Below are 18,606 nucleotides of genomic sequence, written 5' to 3' on the forward strand. Positions count from 1 at the left end.
AGGCACAAAGTTAATTTTCACTAGCAGTTCTGCGTGACTATAACTGAACACAGAAAGATTTGCTTCTAGCTTTCCTATGTATTAAACTGCTTTTATCCTTCTACTAGGGCACACACTGGTTTGAGTGTATGAGTGACTATTCCCTCTCCCAGCTGTATTCTTACCAGCACACAATGAAAGTCAGAGCAAGACCCTGAAGGCCAACTCCTGAGCCAGTGGAAATGAATGAAAATGCATTACCTGTAATAGAGGTTGTATCAGGAGGAATTCTTGCTGCTGACAACTCCTATGTGTAATTCTATACAAAACTATATCCCCATAAAGAAAGGCCTTGAATAGATCAAAGCAGAGGCCTTTTGTACACTAATACCAACACTATCACTAACATGCACTCAGAAAAAAAAGGATGATCACAACAGAAATATTCTTCTTGAATATACTTTTTTTTTCAAGGAGCATAATCATATTATAAATTTCACATTTAAATGGTGTGATGCATCGAGCAATTGGTAGACATGGTGTATGGATCCCAGCATTTTGACGCTCCTGAAAATTTTCTCTTTTAACTGATTCTTGTAATCCAAACAACTTCCACAAATAATGTTGGCATTCTTCCTTTCTTGACATTTTGTGTCTTTAGACAAATGTCCTGAATGACTGATCCTCACAAATCACTTGAGAAAGTCCACGTGCTCGAATTACATGAAAACACCCACCAGCCTCCCGTGAGTCCACTGGAGCAAAGCTGCTGTTCCTGTGGTTCTGTCCATGCACATGCATTTGCATCTGCACTTTGAGGGACATGGTCTGTTAGTCCCACTGCTCTTCTCTGCCCTGAGCTCCCTAATAATGTAAGGAGAGCTTAGAGCCAATGTGGGCAAACCCATTGTCCAAAAGTGCTGGGATATTTCCAAATGAGAAACAAAGGGGTCTTGGTGTAAATGGACCTCAAGATCAGAGTGTATACATAATTATTATTATTGCATGTGTAGATGCAAAAGTGCCTTTGATTTGGTACTAGAGGGGCATGGCAAGATGTCAGCATCATCTTTCCCCTCACTGCTGGGTACTGTGCTAAGGCTCCCACTCACCTTGAGGTTCTTGTTGTGCCTCTGGAGCTCCCGGCACAGGCTCTCGAGCTTGCTGCGGGCGAGGATGGCTCGGCTGTGCTCACTCTGCAGCTGGTCCTTCTCCTTGGTGATCTGGGCCTGTCTCTTCTGTAGATACTTCAGCTTTTTCTGCTCAGCACGATGTTCTTCAAGCTGGGCGAAACAGGGATTAAAAGAGGGAAACATTGATTAAAATGAAACAAAGCGGGATGGAAAAGAAAATGAGCTCTTTTGGTCTGGGGAAAGTCTTCACACTTTCTTAACCTCTTAGGAAATCTTTTGTATTTACCAGTACTAATATGATAGGAGAGAAGAACCTGGAGATTCCCAAGCATGCTTGCTGCAACAGTCCCAAGTGTGCTGTACTGTGGGTAGGTGAACATAATTTTTAACATTCTTGTCACACCATTTTAGCTCTTCCTTCTTTGGTTTGAATTTCTTTGAAGGACATCTGTGAGGTTTTTATTTTTGTTTCAACGTTTGGAACTAGAGCAGTCAGTAGTGCTTTATGTGGTGAGATTTCTCCAGATCATGAGGTGATACAGTGGTTGCTAATTCTATTTTATTTTTCAGTTTCCTGAAACAGAAGCAGTTTCCTAAATATCCAGGAACCTGCTGGACAAAACAACAAAAGAAGAGCTGAAGACCAGGAATGCTATTCATGTGGGGGCTTTGTTGCTGATGGAGGAGAATTCTCTTCAGAGAAGAGTTTCCCAAAATGACATGTGGCACCTCCTCTTGCCAGGCTCCTCTGGTCACAGGACCATGTGAGAGTGTCTGTCAGTTGTGTTTCTGAAGGTCCTGTCATCACTGGGGTTGGGTCATGGTGCATCAAACCTCTTTTGGGCTCTTTGTCTCTGTATAATTCCTGGAGGAAACAGGGACAGTCCCTGCTCTTCCCTTGGGAGCCTGCTGTTCTGTGGGTGCATGACTCCTGCCTTCCCTGGAAGGCTGGTAGGGAGCAGGGTGGATTTGAAGGGGGCAAAGATGACCTGCAACATAATTGCTAATAGTAATGCCTGCACAGTCTGGTTATTTCTTTTGATGCGTGTCCATCACTGGATGTTTGGAAAAAAATTGCTGTACTGTAAATTAACACCCTAACAGTGAGGTCAAAGAAGTCTTTCACCTCTGAAGTTTTTCATGATTTCATCTCCTGTTCCAACACACAATAACCCTTCTCACTGTATCACAGATGTGCATACATTGCAAGGTATTTCTGAAATCCAGATGTTTTCTGATTGAAAAACAGTAGAACATGAGCTTAAACTTATGAACCTTAATAATAACAGTTGCTGCTAGGACTACATTATCTAATAATATACTACCACTTGTACTAATTAACCCCAGTATGACTGGGAAAGTCTGTGAGCACTGGGGAATGATGTGCAGCTCAAACAAGACAGTCAACAGCATCATATTTTATACTTTCATCTGTTTTCTGTAGATGTTCAGTAATTTATGTTTACAGTAGAGAGCTCTATGTATTATTAATCAAATCACAGCTAAGTATACCACAAAACAATGCTCTCACCAGCTTGGAGTATATTTACAGTTAATGTCCAACTTTTAACACATGTATTGTCTACTTTTGCTCCTGTAGATCACAATACAGGCTTTTGCATCTAGTCAAGCTGCACTAGCTGAAATAATTTTTCTAGTATTGTAGGAAAATAAATTTATTTTCTGTAATTAAGGCTGAGATCTTTTTCCTTCATAAGATTGTTTTTATCCCCTTCCCCTTGTGGAGGGATAGAATGTAAGAAAATAAAGATAGTGCAGAAGGTAGTCTCACACCTGAGGAGCTGCAGCTGTACTAATCACCAAAGATTAGGAAATTAGGAACAGGCCTGCCCTTAATAGGCCACAGCTGTGTCCAATAAGAAGAAGAGTGCTACAAAAGAGTGTGTTAGCTAGGTGAGAAGGGAGTTGGAGTTTGTTGGTTGTGCTGTGAAGAAGAAGTCAGTGCTGTGAGGAGCTGCCCATGAGAAATCACTGAGCAGGCATGGGACTTTTGCAATGACAACATCCTCTTTCTGTTGAAAAACATAAAAAGTGCTCTTTTTGCTTCGCATTTTACATGCACAGCCTGTGCTCAGTGGTTAATGATTTATCCAAATTTCATGATTCACTCAAACTGCACTTGAGATAGGGGGCTCAGAATAAAGTTGGTATTAATCTTGATATGAAAAGCTTTCCATGCATTTTTTTACCTTTTTTCCCCCTTAGTGCAATATTACTTGCACTAGAAGCCTATATCTTCAAGTTCTCAGTAATATCTAAGACACGGTGTTACTTTTTCAATGAAAAAGGCAATTCGCTGATAAATAGGAATGCCAAAATGGTCTCCAATGATAATTTTTAATGAATAATTAATGAAGTAGAAGCTAAAATTAACTGAAAATAGAAGCAATTTTGACTTTTGAAAGCTGTCCTAGAGAAGCAGTCAATTTAGGAAAGAAAAGTTTATCTTGATCCCATTGTAGACAATGTCAGAGCTTGTATTTATTTTTTAGCATATTGTTCTTGCACCCAGCACTTGTAAGACTCGCAGGACCTCTGAAAATAATCCAGTTATAAACAATTCTGTGACAGCTGCTTGTAAGCTAAAGCTGTCGTAAATCACAGTCTGCTTTTATAACCCGACACACCAGATTTAGGGAATGAGATGTTCTCTCTTGGTGAGTAGCGTGGCAGAGCTTGTGCCCAAATGCCTGTCTCACTTCCCCATTCCCCCCTGGTGTGGCTTCTACCTTCACCAGCCCATGCTCCAGCCTGTGTAGTGTACCCACAGTTGTACAGACTGTGCCAGGGCATGAGCTAGCATGGACATAACATTGCTGGGTGGCCTCTTCAGCTACGGCCAGCCCCAATGCTACTTGAAGCAGGGGAAGCACTGCCAAGCACCCAGCTCCATCTATCGCATGGCTACACCTTCCCCTGAGCTGTGCTGCAACAAGTGTTTGTGTCACCACATGGCTCACCAGACCAGGGAGCTGATCTGGCTGGAAAACAGCTCAGCAAAAGCAAGACATGATCCCCAGTGTGTGATGGGGATGGACAAGAGGGAACAGGGAGAGTGGTCACAGCTACAGCCAACTGCTGACAAGCCATTAATCACCACATGCCCCTCAGCCACTTCAAGTGAGCAGGGTAAGCCTGTCTCCAACAAGGTTTTTGTTGTATTTAAGGAATGATTTATTTCAGTAACATTGCACAGTATGTCAGAAACAAGTGTTCAGTACTTTTGTTTTAGCACCTTGTTCCTGCATGGGCTACTGGCAATCCAGCCCCTGTTTTATGCAGTGCTGCAATGTCATTTGAATGCAGTGGAAAGTACTTGGTAGAGGAAGAAGACCTATTTCAGTTAATCCGTGAGCATGAAGTCCCTTTAAGCATGAGATATACTGTGAACAGCCTGAACCCAATTTATGAAATCAGAGGATTTTACATGAAAAATCGAAAGCTAAATTTCACTTCACATTATGATGAGACATGGACACATCTGTGCATAAAACCAATTAAAAAGTCAATGTTCTGCTTCACACATTTTTCAGCACTCCACAAAGCATAAAATGCTGCTGCCTTGTCATTTGTAAGATTTCCACAGCTTATCATCATACAGTCCTTTGACTACAAAGGAAAATATCCCTTCATCTGAAAATAACCCATCTTAAGTGTGGAAAGAACAGTCAGGTAGGTGGCATTGTTACAGGAGTAACATTATGATGGCAGGGGCTTTGACTCTTTATTTCATTGTGCTGTGGATTACAACTGGTCTCAGTTGTCTATTATCTGCTTCCTAATACAGGAAGCTTTATACTAAATCCTGTATTATTTTCATTTTGATGAAATCACCAATGCATAATTTAAAGCAATACCTGGAACAGAAACATGCAAAACTCCTTGCAAGAGGTGAAGGCAGGAGCCTACACACCAGTCTAGGGTGTGGGTCAGTTTGGTAGATTTGCCTTTAAGTACAAATATTCTGCCTCATCAACTTTCTGGCCCAAATCTTGTTTTCCTCACTTTTTACTTTTTTTCTCTTTTCTACCCATAATTATCTGACCATGACAACTGTATTGGATTCACTTATCAGGACAGCCACTACTGGTATGTGAGGTTTGACCATGCTGCATGTCATGTATTTTTTATACTTCTTGTGTAGGCAGTTTGTACAGAAAAGAGCCAACATTGTACTCACCAGCTCAGCATACTTCTTAAACAACAGGTCCAGCTTCTCTTCTGGAGTATTCAGCTTATTCAAACTTTGCATCAGTAGGGTGGCTTCTTTTCCTTAGAAAAAGAGGAAGCAGAGATTTGATGCTAGATAGTTTGTGGTTGATGTCCTGTTATGATATAGGCTATTTGAAATTGGTTGGGCCGTAAAAACACAGGGTGAAATGAGGCATTTTGGAAGGAACGGAACAATTTTTACTGTAAATTTCTGAGTTTTTCTTTGCCCCGTGAGAACAAACATGCTAGGAATTTCCTCCATTTCACACCTCAGTAATGGGCTTTTTTCTAACAAAAACATTGTCTGTGAGATGCTTTTGTCCTGTGTAATCTGATTTCCATTCAATGTCTTTGCAAGATGATTAGGTCAGACACATGGCACATTTGACTGAAATAGGACAGAAAGGGCCTGGGCCCCAAAGGCTCAGGAACAGCTCTCTTTGTAAGTGAAAGTGGATCAAGTCTGGTGTATTCAGCTCCTTTGCTGATAGACCCACACAAGACATGAAGAATATTAAGTCAGATATAGAGACTATGGTGTGGAAGTAAACAATCAGAGGGGTGGTAGGTGCTGCCAGCCAGGTCTGGGCTACGTGATGCTCGTGTAAATCGGTTCCCTGGCTTGGTGGAGAATGTTTGTATTCCAGAGGGAGTCTAATAACTCCCTGGGTGTGCAAAGCCAAATCACTGCACAGCCATTCAGGTATTGCTTCTCCTCTGATACCTCTTGGTTTTCATTTCAGCCCCAGGTATGAGCTTGAACACTGCTTGTTCATAAGATACAAAGTGCCCCTGACATCCCTGGAGATAAGGTTGCCTGTGGTCCCAGGGGCTTGGACATGCTTTTCCAAATGCTCCTCCTTCCTGAGACTGTTACACAAAATCTGCTTTGGGCTGGGCATTTTCTAGGTTTTCAGTTCTAGTGCAGACTAGGAGTACTATGTCTGGAGAAAATCCTTATTTCACACTAAATTCTCTCAACAGCATCAGCATAAATAAGTGGAGCTAAAAACAATCCTGGTGTGAACTGTCACAAGGGCAGATGGAGAACTGTGTGTTGGTAGGGTTTTCACTGAGCTTGATAAAGTACCAGTAACAGCACCAAAGCCAAGGCAGTAGAAACTGAGGAATTTTCTTCTGGATATTAAAAGAATTTTTGAGGAAAAAAATCCATGCCATGTCCTATGCTTAGTCCCTTGTCTGTAAGAATGTCTGTGGTGATTAATTTACAGGCTTTGTCTGCATTTGGGTTTGGGTTCTGATGCAAAGGAGAGGCTTGAAGATTGGCTGGAGTTAAATGTAGGCAGGGAAATAATTTACATCTATATTAGATTAGAATGTAACTACATTGCTCTCTAGTGGCTGCCCAGCAGAAAGTACATGTATTCAAAAACTTGCTAAGACTTCTAGCTCAGCTGACAGCCCTGCCAGGGCTGAGGTGTTAGAGAACAAATGTATTGGCTAATTTCATATATATTATATGATTAGTCCAGGGGGTTACTAAATGAAAAATAACCTGGGCATCACAGTAAATTTATTCTGCAGGTCCCCATGCTACACAGTAGCACCATTATTACTGTTGTGACCAGTGAACAGTCATATCTGAGCAGACAGGAGAAGAAAACAGTCACCAAGGTACAGATGAGAGGCTAGGTTTTCCTTCATCTAAGTGACTTTGTCCACTGTGTCATTGGACTGACAGCTCTGGCTAACCAATGTGGGTGGTCCAGTAGTACATCAGTGTTGTGTGGTACTTTTTTTTGTAAAGAACTAATATCTGATATAGCCTACATGTTGGATAGTGCCAAACATTATCAGTTATAGAAAAGTTGTAATGGTCACTGTAATTTTCAGTGGTAGCTGGAGGTCCCTATCATCCATGGTAAAGAGCAAGGACCAGGGAGTTCTCACTTGTGTTTGCAGAAGGGCTGTGTGAGTATGTAAGTATTTACCTAGTCCCTTCAGGATTTTTTTCTCCAGCTTCTGCTCCTTGTTGCCACTGGGCTCCTTTGCTTTGGAGGCATCCACAGGAGCCAGCTTCTCTTTCTCACTCTCTTCATTTCCATCTTCATACTCTGCATCCTCCAAGCTGCCTGGCTCTCCCTTCTCAGGCCTGTCTGTTCCTGTAGCAGTGCTTTCCTTCTCCATCAGGCTCGTGGCAGACCCGTAGGTTTTAATGATGTCCTCCAGCTGCCGGCCAAGCTCCTCTGAGATGTCACACACGGCTGCTTCGGGCCAGCTGCTTGGCTGCTCCATGGGCACTGGAGCAGGGGATGGCAGGCCAGGGGCAGGTTTGTCCCCACTCTGCCCCTGCATGTCCTGCCCAGGTGAGGTGGAAGACTGGTCATTCTCCATGCTTAGTGCAGCACCTGACAGAAAAACAAATGGAGGGTTAATTTAAAGGCATAAAACTAGCCATACAAAGAATTAGCCATCAAGCTGTTCCCAAAGCTTGGCCAGCATGTGAGTGATTTTGTGTGAAATTTGGGATGGCAGCTTATCCATTGGTTCTGGCTTGACAAATATGTCACACTTAGCTAAATAACCAAGGTGATTTGCCTGCAAGGAGAAAAGCAAATTATATACTTTCCAAGAGAAAAGCCTACCCAAATCTAACACTTAAAAATGAAAACCTCTTATTCCCCCTGCCAGCAATGACACATGAAATGACATCTCAGTCACTTATACCATTTTCCTCCTTGAATAAAATATTTGCCACATATTTACTTTTCTTGATCTATTTACTTGCAACACTGGCTTCTGATATGGGCAGCTTCACTTCAGAGCTGCATTAGTTTCATTTCCTGTTTCTCTCATGTTGACACATCTTAAGTCAATAATCACAAAAAATATTTTAATATTTTTAATATTTTAGTATTTATATTTTCAGTGCAACTGCAAATTGCACTGTGCCCTTGGAAAGCCCAGCATGGTGCTTGATCTACAAGAGATGTGGTTTGGTACCATCACAATAACAGCAAAGAATAAGATTAACAGCTATAAACCACCCTTCTCTTGTACTTGCTGCATGCTGCTGACAGCTTCTTTGACAAAGTACAAACTGCAGAATAAATCACAATGAAATAAACCCAACCACACATACACAGTTGGATAGTCCATTTATTCCCAGTTTGCAAAGGGAAGCTTTTGTTTTCTCAGGTTTTTTATCAGCTGTATTCAGCCAGGCAAATACAGAGCCCCCAACATAGCTGTGTTCCTGCTCTGGCTCACCCAGGACCTGGTAATGAGGTTGTCAGCAAGAGCATCCTGGGCACCAGGAAAACTTAGAGTAGTGAAGGCCCCTTCCCTCTTAGTGGGAGAGACTGCTGGCACCTCTGTGTTGCCCTCAAGAAGTAATGCAGAGGTGTGAGGTGCACAGCTGGACCTTGATCTGCAACTATCCCCCACTACTGCTTGACTGCAGACTCTGTCCTCTTTCCAGCCATGAGTCCTTCTCTCTCTTTTCCAGACTGATTTTTGTTCCTCTCCTTAATAATATAATTTATAATGGTGCCAGTGGGGAAGAGGAGAAGAAGCTTACTTGGTTGGTTCTTTCCAGTATGTGAAGTGATTGCTTTCTTATTTTTTAAAAGATTTTGAAAACATGGAGCTGACTGAGAATCATTTTGTTCCCTGTTCAAACAGGCTGCAACATATGTTTTCTATAGTGTCTAAATTTCTACAGCTTCAAAACTATAAATAACATGACCAAAGGCATTATATGGTAAGAGGGATGTCATTTACTGTAATAAATGACTCAGTGTTCTTAAATTCTCCCCAGTCAAAGTGATGTTTGGAAGTGCAGTGATGGCCATCACTAAGGCAACATTTTTGAAGATTTGATTTTCTAGCTATATGACCAGGCTTGCAGATAAGATAGTCAAATGAGTTATCATCTCTCAAGCAAATAATTGAAAGCTTTGAGTGGGCTCAGGAAGCACTTGAAAACTGTTAGCTATAAATCCATGCCCCTGCAGTCCACCCGTAGATACAACTTGCCAGCAGAATTGGTTTAGGAATGCATCTGGACCTGCTCTCACAAATCTGTCACACAGTCATGTCCCATTGTTTCCTCACTCCTTATGCTATAGTCACTATATCAATGCAAAGTATTGTAAAATTATAGTGATCTGATTTGATGTCATATTGAGTTTAATTGACATTGAAAAATTAGACCCTATATGTGCAATTCAAGTAAATAATTCCAGATAGCACAAATGTTAGCCTCCTGTTTGTGATCTTTTTAAACTAGAGTTAATTGACTGCCAACTAATTCAAGGTCAGTAAGAGTATTGTAAAGGCTAAGCTAGACACTCCACAAAATATGTGTTTATTTCTGACATGTTCAGGCTAGTGTTTACTGTTGCAATCATTAATTTGAACTAATTGGCAGTTGGCAATCAATCAGCTAGAAAACCCAGGACTACCAACTCTTTTTTAGGCAGAATAAAACTAAGAAAGTATATCCCAGTTAAAAACAGCTATTTTTGTTATATGTCATCACAGAGGGAGAGCAGGACTGCAAAATGCTCCATTTGCAAATATTAATTTCTTTTCTATCTCCCCCTCTTTGTAAGAAGGCTCAAGGCGATGTTCTCTCTGTACTCCGACCCCTTGGCTGCCTCCCAACTTCATCAATCATGTGGTAGCACTCTCTGGCTAAAGGTCTCCTCTTATGTGAATGACAAAGCATGTCTCCAAATACTGTAGGCTTTAAATACACTGTGGCAATTGATCTGTGCATGATGTGTCTCAGTAACAATAGAAAAACATGGGTGAAAGAAAGAGAAACTGGATTATTAGAATCAAGGACACAAGATGCTTACAAGCTGGCCTTGCAGGAAATCTTCCCTAACGTACATTCCTGGCTAGAAAGGGATTTGTTATAATCAGTCTGAAACCATGGCAATTCACAACTGCTGAGTTTCCATCCACCAGCCCAGAATGGTGAGCAGGCAGGAACCCCACAAAAACGCAGCAATGAACTTCTAACCCAAAGGTGCCCACCCACTGGGTCATGCTAGCAGTTGTATTTACACACACAATAAATATCCTAATGTTTTATTTTGTTCTTCCTCAGACTAAACCAGAGGTCTGATAACTGCTTTCCAGCACAAACACAATGCCTGTGAAGACTTCTGTACCTTGTTTTGCACAACAGCTTCCCCAGCGCTGCAGTTTATGTTGAGGGAGTTGCCTGCTTACAGCCTCTGATGCTGGGAGTTTTTACTGCAGCTGGCCCCAGTTCTCCCTTGTACCCCAGCCTGCTTAACCTTGATGTACACAAGGAATTCTCCCTTATCAGGCCATAAAAGACTTTCAGTGCCAATTTCAGCAAGACCCAAAGTGTTTGCATTATACTCTGTCTTAAACACACTAATGCCTAAAAATTAGGTGACAGAGTCCAGAAGAGGAATTCCTTGGTTTTTCAGGCTTGCCCAAGTCTGAAAAAAAACCAATTGCCTTGGTTTTTCAGACTTTTTAGACTGTCCACTTTTTCAGTTTTGCAAGTCCTACTAGCATTACTGTTGCCTCCAGGCACTGAATTTCCAACACAGCCTTATTCTGTTTTATGGAAAGGGGGAGGACTGGCTACTCTGACTGAGTCTGAGCATTTCATCTTGTTTACTCTTTTTCTCCTGCATTCCCAAATCCTGGACCTGTTCCACAGCTGTGAGATCAGCACCTTTCTTGGCTCTGGTGTTTTGGATGGAAACTTGACACTTGTGGTTGCTGCCTACAAATAGTCACTGTGGTTCTCCTCTCCTTCAATGGGGAACATCCCCAAGAGCCAGCGGGTGCTGCTGCCTCCCCACTGTAAGGAAGACTCATCTCCATTCTCCTTCCTCTGTTAAGAACTTGAGAAGACTCAGGACAGAAATGGAGCTTTCAGCATAGCTGAGCATACAGCCTAGCCACAGCTGCGTCCAGAGGCAACAGCAAAAGGTGCATGCCTCAGATCAGTCTGGTTACATGCTGAGTTTGTTTGTCTGCAATTATATCCCTCAATATTTCACATTTACAGCACAATTTGCCTTCACTGTGCTTTGAAAACAGCCAGTATTTCCAAAGTAAAAGGCCAGTAGGCAAGGGCCAATGACTGACTTAGCAGAGCTGCAATAGCCATCCCACTGCTGCTGTGAAAACTGTTCCTGTGCTGGGGTGTGCCAGCCCACCTCTCTCACTGCTGGGAGCTGGCATTGCTGCCCGGGCACTCTCCTGGCATGACCAAAACACAAATTAAACATCTTCTTCTTAGCTTGTCTTACGGCTGCCTTGAAGACCGTCACAGAGTTTTGTTTATCTTTTATAAACAGTGTGCTTCCCCTTCCTTCTTATGGGATTTGCTTCCTGATTTCCTTCTTGCAGCTTTAACTTCTAGAGGGTTTACAGACTGGTCTATATTTAGTTTTTGCATCCCCCTATATTCAGCAGAAGGACACATGGCACCTGCTCTGCAGCCAGGAGCTATTTTAAGCTCTTCTAAAATGGGTGATGGTATTTAGCACTTTATGCTGAAAGTTCACATACAGACACATTTCTCTAAAACAAAGCTTTATATATATTTGCAGCAGCCAACACATGCTGATAAAATCTGATTTTTTTATCTTTATATAACACCAGATTGGTCTGCAGTGACACCTCAAAGCAGCAAACATTAAACTCTGGAAGTGCCCCTGCTCTGATCACCCTCCAGAAAAATACAAGTACCTTTTTAGAGTCTAGAAAGACAGTGCCCTATGTGTTACTTTGGAAAGCAGAGATAAAACCAGCTGTATCAGCTACCCACTGCATTTGAATAGCTTTATGGTTTATGTGCAATTTCCTAGTACAAAACTGAACAGACGTTTGGAGGTTTCGTGGCAGTTTTCCATACAGGCTCAGAACTAGATTTGGAGGCTTTCTGAAGCCTCCTGCTTCACCTTTCATGTGGCACCTGAACCTTGACCACTGTTGTAGCAGACCACTCATGGCCCCCAATCTCAATTCAACACAAGCACTACCAAAGTAATCTTAAATTTCTCTTGATCACTCTTGAGACAAGAATTTCTTACTTCTTCCTCTTTCACTAGCAGCCTTGGATACCTCCCTGTTTTCCTCAGATCTCACATGGTGCCCAGACTTTCCTAGGGCTGTTCCTAGAAAATGCAGGTTGACGCTCCCAAAGGGAAGTATTTACATTAAAGCCCTTGTGCCATGTCACCAAGCAGTGACAGCAAGGAAGCTGTTCATCAGACTTACCGCAGCAAAGAGAAGATCTGAGCAGAGGAAAAAAGCCAGGCAGAAACTCAGACAAGGGCACTCCAGCAACAGGTTCTGTAGTCCTGCCACTGAGGAAAGAGAGAGGAAGACAGAGTGAGGCGGGAAGGACAGAGTGACACAGGAGGAGCAAACAGTGCAGGGACTGAGCGCGCCCTGTGCAGGGACTGTCTCTGATAGGCGCAGGGGAAGCTGCCTGCTGGCTGGCAGCATGAGCCAGCTATGTTGGCTATTCCCTGCCCTGACAGAGATAGCACGAGAGATTAGAGACTTGGGCCATCAGAAAGAGAAAAGAAAGGAAGGATACGTGCACAGCTGCTACCTTTCAAATTTAAGTCTTAATCCCTCAATGACTTGAGGCATTGTGCTGTGTGAAATTTGTCCGTATTAACAATGGATTGGTCGAACTTGGTTGAATTTTTCTGTGCTACCACAAAGACTGGGATGGATTTCCACAATGTGAGCTCCCAGCTGTGACTGCCCTTTGCAGCCTGGAATTTGGGCAGGATTTGTTAAAAACAGACTGATTCTTAATCATAGACTCACTAGCTGGAAGAGAAGAGACCACAGGAGGTCTTTAGTTTAAGCTCTTGCTTGAAGGAAGCTCAGCTGTGATCTCAGACTAGGTCTCTCAGGGCTTTAAATTGGTCTTTAAAACCTCCATGGATGGAGACTGCATGACGTCCCTGGGAAGCCTGTTATCTGGCTTGGCTGTCATGGCACTGAAAAAGTTTCTCTTTCTACCTAGCCTTAACTTCCCTTGTTCCAGCTTGTGCCTATTACCTCATGTCTTCCCGCTATACAGTCCTATAAAGATTGTCTCTATCTTCTTGATAATCTCCTCCAAAGCTGTCCCTTTTCACAGGCTGAACATCCAACCTCTCCTGACAGGACAAGTGCTCCAGTGCTAGCCACCATGGTGCTCCTCAAAAGTTGAATTGATCAACTTTTCCATTAAGGCAGTGATACTAAAAGAAGTGAGTGGTGTAGCTGCCCCCAATCCCAGCAGCTTCCAAGCAAATATTGTAGCCAAGATAACCTGCCTGACCTACTTTCTGCATGTGACTGTGCTGGATCACGTTGGCCCAAAGTTGTTGATACAAGCAAGCGGAATGCTCACCAGGGAACTCAGCTGCATGCTGCTTATGCAGCAACCAGCATTTCCCACTTCTGTGACCCACAAGCCACTCAAGCACCATCTTGAGATGCCATATCACCTAAGCACTATCTGCTACCCACTCCCTAGAAGGAGATGTAGGTCAGTTTAATGCACAGATATGCAAACAATGGAGAAACGATAGGCTGGTACTGAAGTGGCAGCCAGGGCTATGAGAAGAGAAATGGGACTTGGTCTCCACTTAAAAACAAAGAGGCTCAGAACAAAGGGTGGCAAAAACTATAATGATTTGGAGTATGCTTCAGACTGATCCATGGCAACAAAAGAACCAGAAATGCTTTGTGCCTGATTTACAGGGGATGTCAGAGAAAGCAGTACTGGGCAGCTCAGTATCAAGAACTACCAGTTCAGAAATAGTCTGTATGTGAGCAGCATCTCAGACTTTTACTGGAGAGGACTAAAGGTCTTGCTATGTTTGTGGAGCTGGTGGGGCAAAAAGTTCATGCTTGAGGTGGTTTCTCATTAGTCTTACTTCTCTACTTTGAAAAGGCCACTCCTACAATCTAGGGATGCATGGGCATTGTGGCTTCAGGGAAAATCAGTTCCTCCAATTTTCTTCAGACACTGGTGGTGGCTTGGTAGAATTCCTAAGGAAGTCGCTGATTTAGGGGTGAGCTTGCAAGGTCAGGGGCTTCTGTAGAAAATCTTTTGGAGAGGGCTGGAAACTGGCTGGGTATATTTTGAGAGAAGATAAAACTCTGGGGATGTTTGTGACAGGGCAGTGTGATAGATCAGAATACCAGTGAAAATAAGAGTGTTAGTATGGGCTCTTTGTGCTCCTCCTGATTTGACTGAAGAATTCTGTTCCAGTCCCTGTTCATTTTTCGTTGAAATAAAAATCAGCTCTGAGATCAAAATGCACAACTGAGCTACCAAGGAGCTAAGTAACAGCTGAGCTGTAGAAACTCACTCTGGCATAGTCTCACTCCTTGGCAAACACAAGGCAAGACAGGTTCAGCTTTGCTCTCTTTCACTGGCGTTAAAGCTATTACGTGTCAGCTCGTTTTTGCAATAGCCTCACAGCACGTATGGGAACGCTTATCACAGCTCAAATGAAATTATGGGATTCACTGGGCACTGGGAACTTGGTCATGTCCCTGAGACATCAGAGTGCGCTGATAATGGGAAATTAGTTGGGGTCATCATTATAAAAATCAGCTACAAGTAGTAAAAAGCCACACATTCTGAGTTGTTCCTAAATATGCAAGTAAATAAAGCAGTCGGTGGTAGAGTCAGGAAATAGAAAAGCACAGATAAAATCAGTATTACTAAGTTTGTGGGGAGTATGTGGGTGTAGCTTCAGAAGATTAAAAGGGATCTGCTGGATTTCGAGCTGTGAATTGAACTGTCATAGAAATGGAAAGGAAAACTCAGAGAGAAAAATTTAGAGGAGTGTGTTGAAACTGCCATGCAGGCAATTCACATGCTGAGGGCAACCAACTGGCACTTGGATTCTGCATGCTGGGATGGTCACATCTGGTGAGCTCAGGAGAGAGTGGACTGAAAGTGCTTTCTGTGGAGCCTGCACAGTGTCTGAGGTTTTAGCTTGGACCTGTGAAGCACAGTGTCTGAAGTCTCAGCTTTTGCAATGTTTTAGGCATTTCATGTCCCTGTTTTGGGGAAGAGAAAGAAATCATTCCCTAATACATGAGAAAGAGGAGAAATGTACCTTCCTCACATTAAAGCTAGATGACTCCTTGAGAATTTTCAGGAACAAGACTGAGTTTATTTTACAGATGTGTTCAGCTATGAGCTGGATTGCATATCAATAACCCTAGGCTCTCTTTGTTGCATAGTGGCATTGACACAGAGGTCATAGAGAATATCACAAACAAACTGTCTATTTCTGGATTAAACATAATCATCATCAGCATAAATCTATTGAAGGATGGACTTCCCAGGGGAGGAAAAAAACTTCTACCTGTATTGGTCGTTTGCTCTATACAATAGAGAACGTGTTCAGCCTTACCAAATGGAAGGACAAGTTCATCATTAAGTCAATGTTATTGAAGCTTTTGGGTTTCCTTCCTATCTACCTCTGACATACATTTTGCCTTCTTTGCCTAGGCCATTTTCCACAGCTTCAACATTCACCTCTCACCTGCTCCCTCCTCTCCTCACTCCCTCCAGCGCTAATATTGCTTTTGAGAGTTTTGTGTGTTCCTTTTGTGTTCCATGGGATAGTTCAGGTGAAAGACTGATGCTTCATATTTAGAGTCTCTCTCTCAAATGCTCAAAGGCTTTAAGAACTGTCGACACTGAAGACAGTACTGTGTTGGATATAACCACTTGAAAAAGTTCTGAGGGTTTATTTTTCACCACAAGCAATGGCAAGCCTTAGTTGTTCTACCACCTAAACGAACACTTAGTTTCTGCAGAAGCCCTAATATCCTCTGGAAGCCATACAGACTGATTTGTCCTGCAGGCCAGTCTTTTGGCAGAAGGCAAAGAGGCTGCAGAGGTTCTCCTGCCTTCTGCACTGGCAAGGAAAGGGCTGTCTGCACCCTTCTGCAAATTGTAGCTGCTCTCCTCCATGACCCTGCTAGCCAGCAGCAGAAGGAAATTTGGCGACTAGCATTTCCAGTCCTGTCACACACAGGGTGCAGATGTCAGTGGACTGCCATGGTCTGCTACTTCAGTGCCAGTTCTGTATCAGTGAGAGTATAATTTTTTATTCTTGTGCAGGAACTTCTCTAAGAATTTGAATGAGTTTTTCATGGCTTTCCTCCTGAACAGTTTTTGGTTTATTTTTTGACAGATACAGGTTTTTCAAATTATAGTGTGCAGGGACAGAACGACTTGCTGTAATACCACTATTTCAGTCAGTTATTTTATAAACATCATTACAAGGTCAAACACATCCTGGGCTGCATCAAAAGCAGCATGGCCAGCAGGTCAAGGAAGGTTATTCTTCTCTATTCTGCCCTTGTGAGACCCCACCTGCCCAGCTCAGCACAAAAAAAGATGTAGGCCTGTTGGAGCAAGTCCAGAGCAGGGCCACAAAAAGTGGGAGGACCTCTTATATGAAAAAATATTAAGAGAATTGGGGTTGTTCAGCTTGGAGAAGGGAAGATCTGGGGAAACCTTATAGCAACCTTCCAGTACTTAAAGGGAGCTTATAAATGAGAAAGAGCGACTTTTTACATGGACAGATAGCGATAGGACAAGGGGCAATTACTTCAAACTGAGAGATGGTAGATTTAGATAAGATATGAGGAAGAAATTCTTTACCATGAGGTTGGTGAGGCATTGGAACAGGTTGCCCTGAGAAGCTGTAAATGCCCCATTCCTGGAAGTGTTCAAGGCCAGTCTGGATGAGGTTTTCAGCAACCTAGTCTAGTGGAAGGTGTCCCTGCCTGTGCCAGGGAGGTTGGAACTGGAACTGGAACTGGAGGTTCCGACCTGAACCATTCTATGATTCTATGATTCTGTGATTCTATGAAATAAAAATTATCTGTTCTGTTTAAATATGACCATAATATACTTATGTCATAACATAATAATTTAATATACTTATAACATGATAATATACAGTAACAAGCAGGTATGTAAAATACAAAACGAAAGTATAGTGTTGATGAAGAATTTAGAAATGCCTATAAACATAAAACGTATAATTTGAATTTAGAAAGAGCCCTCATAACGGATCTTGAGACACAGAAGCACAGTGACATGTGAAGAATGGTCTAGAAGTCAGAAGGCTGCTCAGTCTGGCAGGTTTTTCTGCCATTGGCACCTACAACTAAACCAGTATAGGGAGAGTCCTATGATTTTCCAATAAAGTTTGCTACGACCAATCTCCACTGGGTTTAATTTACTTGGATAGAAACATTGTAAACACCAGGACCGATAGGACATTTTCTACAGTGGTCTCTTGGGAATAATTTATCTCCTGTTTAGTCCTCTGTTAATGTGAAAAAAGGAGGGGAGGGGGAATAATATATTTGCATTCCACACTGTATCAATTTTCTACAGATTTCCTAGCTCCACATCAATCTCAAAAAGGTTGGAAGGTTGTGATTTGCCTTCTAATAAGATTTTATGGCCTGAAGAGTTTGTCATATACCTAATGTTTGCCACGTTTTTTTCTTCCAGAGCTCAAAGATCCTGACTACCAATGGCACTTAATAATGCAGCCAAATTAGCTGACACAGAAAACCCCAACAGGCAACAGACTTAACTATTTTAAGCAAATAATTTAATTCTTAATCTACATCAGTAAGAATATAATTTCTGCAGTGTAGCAAGGAAACCACTCTAAGAATCTGGAGGGAATCCCCATGGTCTGCTACTGAACAGTTTTTGATTTATTCTTGGAAAGATTCAAGTCTTTCGAAACTTTAAGAGCTAGCAAAATCAATTATCAGGGTTTCAATTTTCTCCGGGCAATTTCCACCGCTTCAGCTTGCCCAGGAGACAGACTCTACATAAATACATTATGCTACGTGCTACTTGGAGAATTTGGCAGTCAAGAATAGCTCCACTTGAAAAATCACACAAAAGGTAAAGAAAACCCTCAGGTGAGGCATGCAGTCACACCTGAATGCATATTAGCAGTTTGAAAATAACTCTTCTCCATATATAAAAGTAATTTATTGGGAAGGGAAAGAGCAGTATTAGCTGTTTCTAGTTATTCTGGTACTGCAGTGAAGTTACTGCTGATTTACACCATCATAAGTAAGCACAAATCTGGCATGAAACTTCAAAAAGGTACTGAATCCTGAAACAATCTATTTTTTCTAATTTCATGTCATGTAATTTCATTTTAAAATGATACTCCTCCAGCTTGAAACCATCTTCTATCAACACACGATGGGAACAGAG

At 42.2% G+C, this 18,606-nt stretch overlaps 1 protein-coding gene across 1 annotated transcript in view; it reads right to left on the bottom strand.

Moving 5' to 3' along the window:
• TXLNB (taxilin beta) overlaps positions 1-12,749 on the bottom strand; it is a 32,999-nt gene extending 20,250 nt beyond the window's left edge. Inside the window, exons 1-4 of the mRNA XM_036380484.2 lie at positions 12,588-12,749; positions 7,298-7,714; positions 5,314-5,405; positions 1,092-1,262 (exon numbers count right to left, since the gene is read on the bottom strand). Coding sequence (XP_036236377.1) covers positions 1,092-1,262; positions 5,314-5,405; positions 7,298-7,700 — 666 coding nt within the window. The 5' untranslated portion in view covers positions 7,701-7,714; positions 12,588-12,749. The remainder of the gene's footprint in view (positions 1-1,091; positions 1,263-5,313; positions 5,406-7,297; positions 7,715-12,587) is intronic.
• Positions 12,750-18,606: the final 5,857 nt, after the last annotated feature.

Source organism: Molothrus ater, chromosome 3 (assembly GCF_012460135.2).
Source record: "Molothrus ater isolate BHLD 08-10-18 breed brown headed cowbird chromosome 3, BPBGC_Mater_1.1, whole genome shotgun sequence".
Classification (NCBI taxonomy): Eukaryota; Metazoa; Chordata; class Aves; order Passeriformes; family Icteridae; genus Molothrus; species Molothrus ater.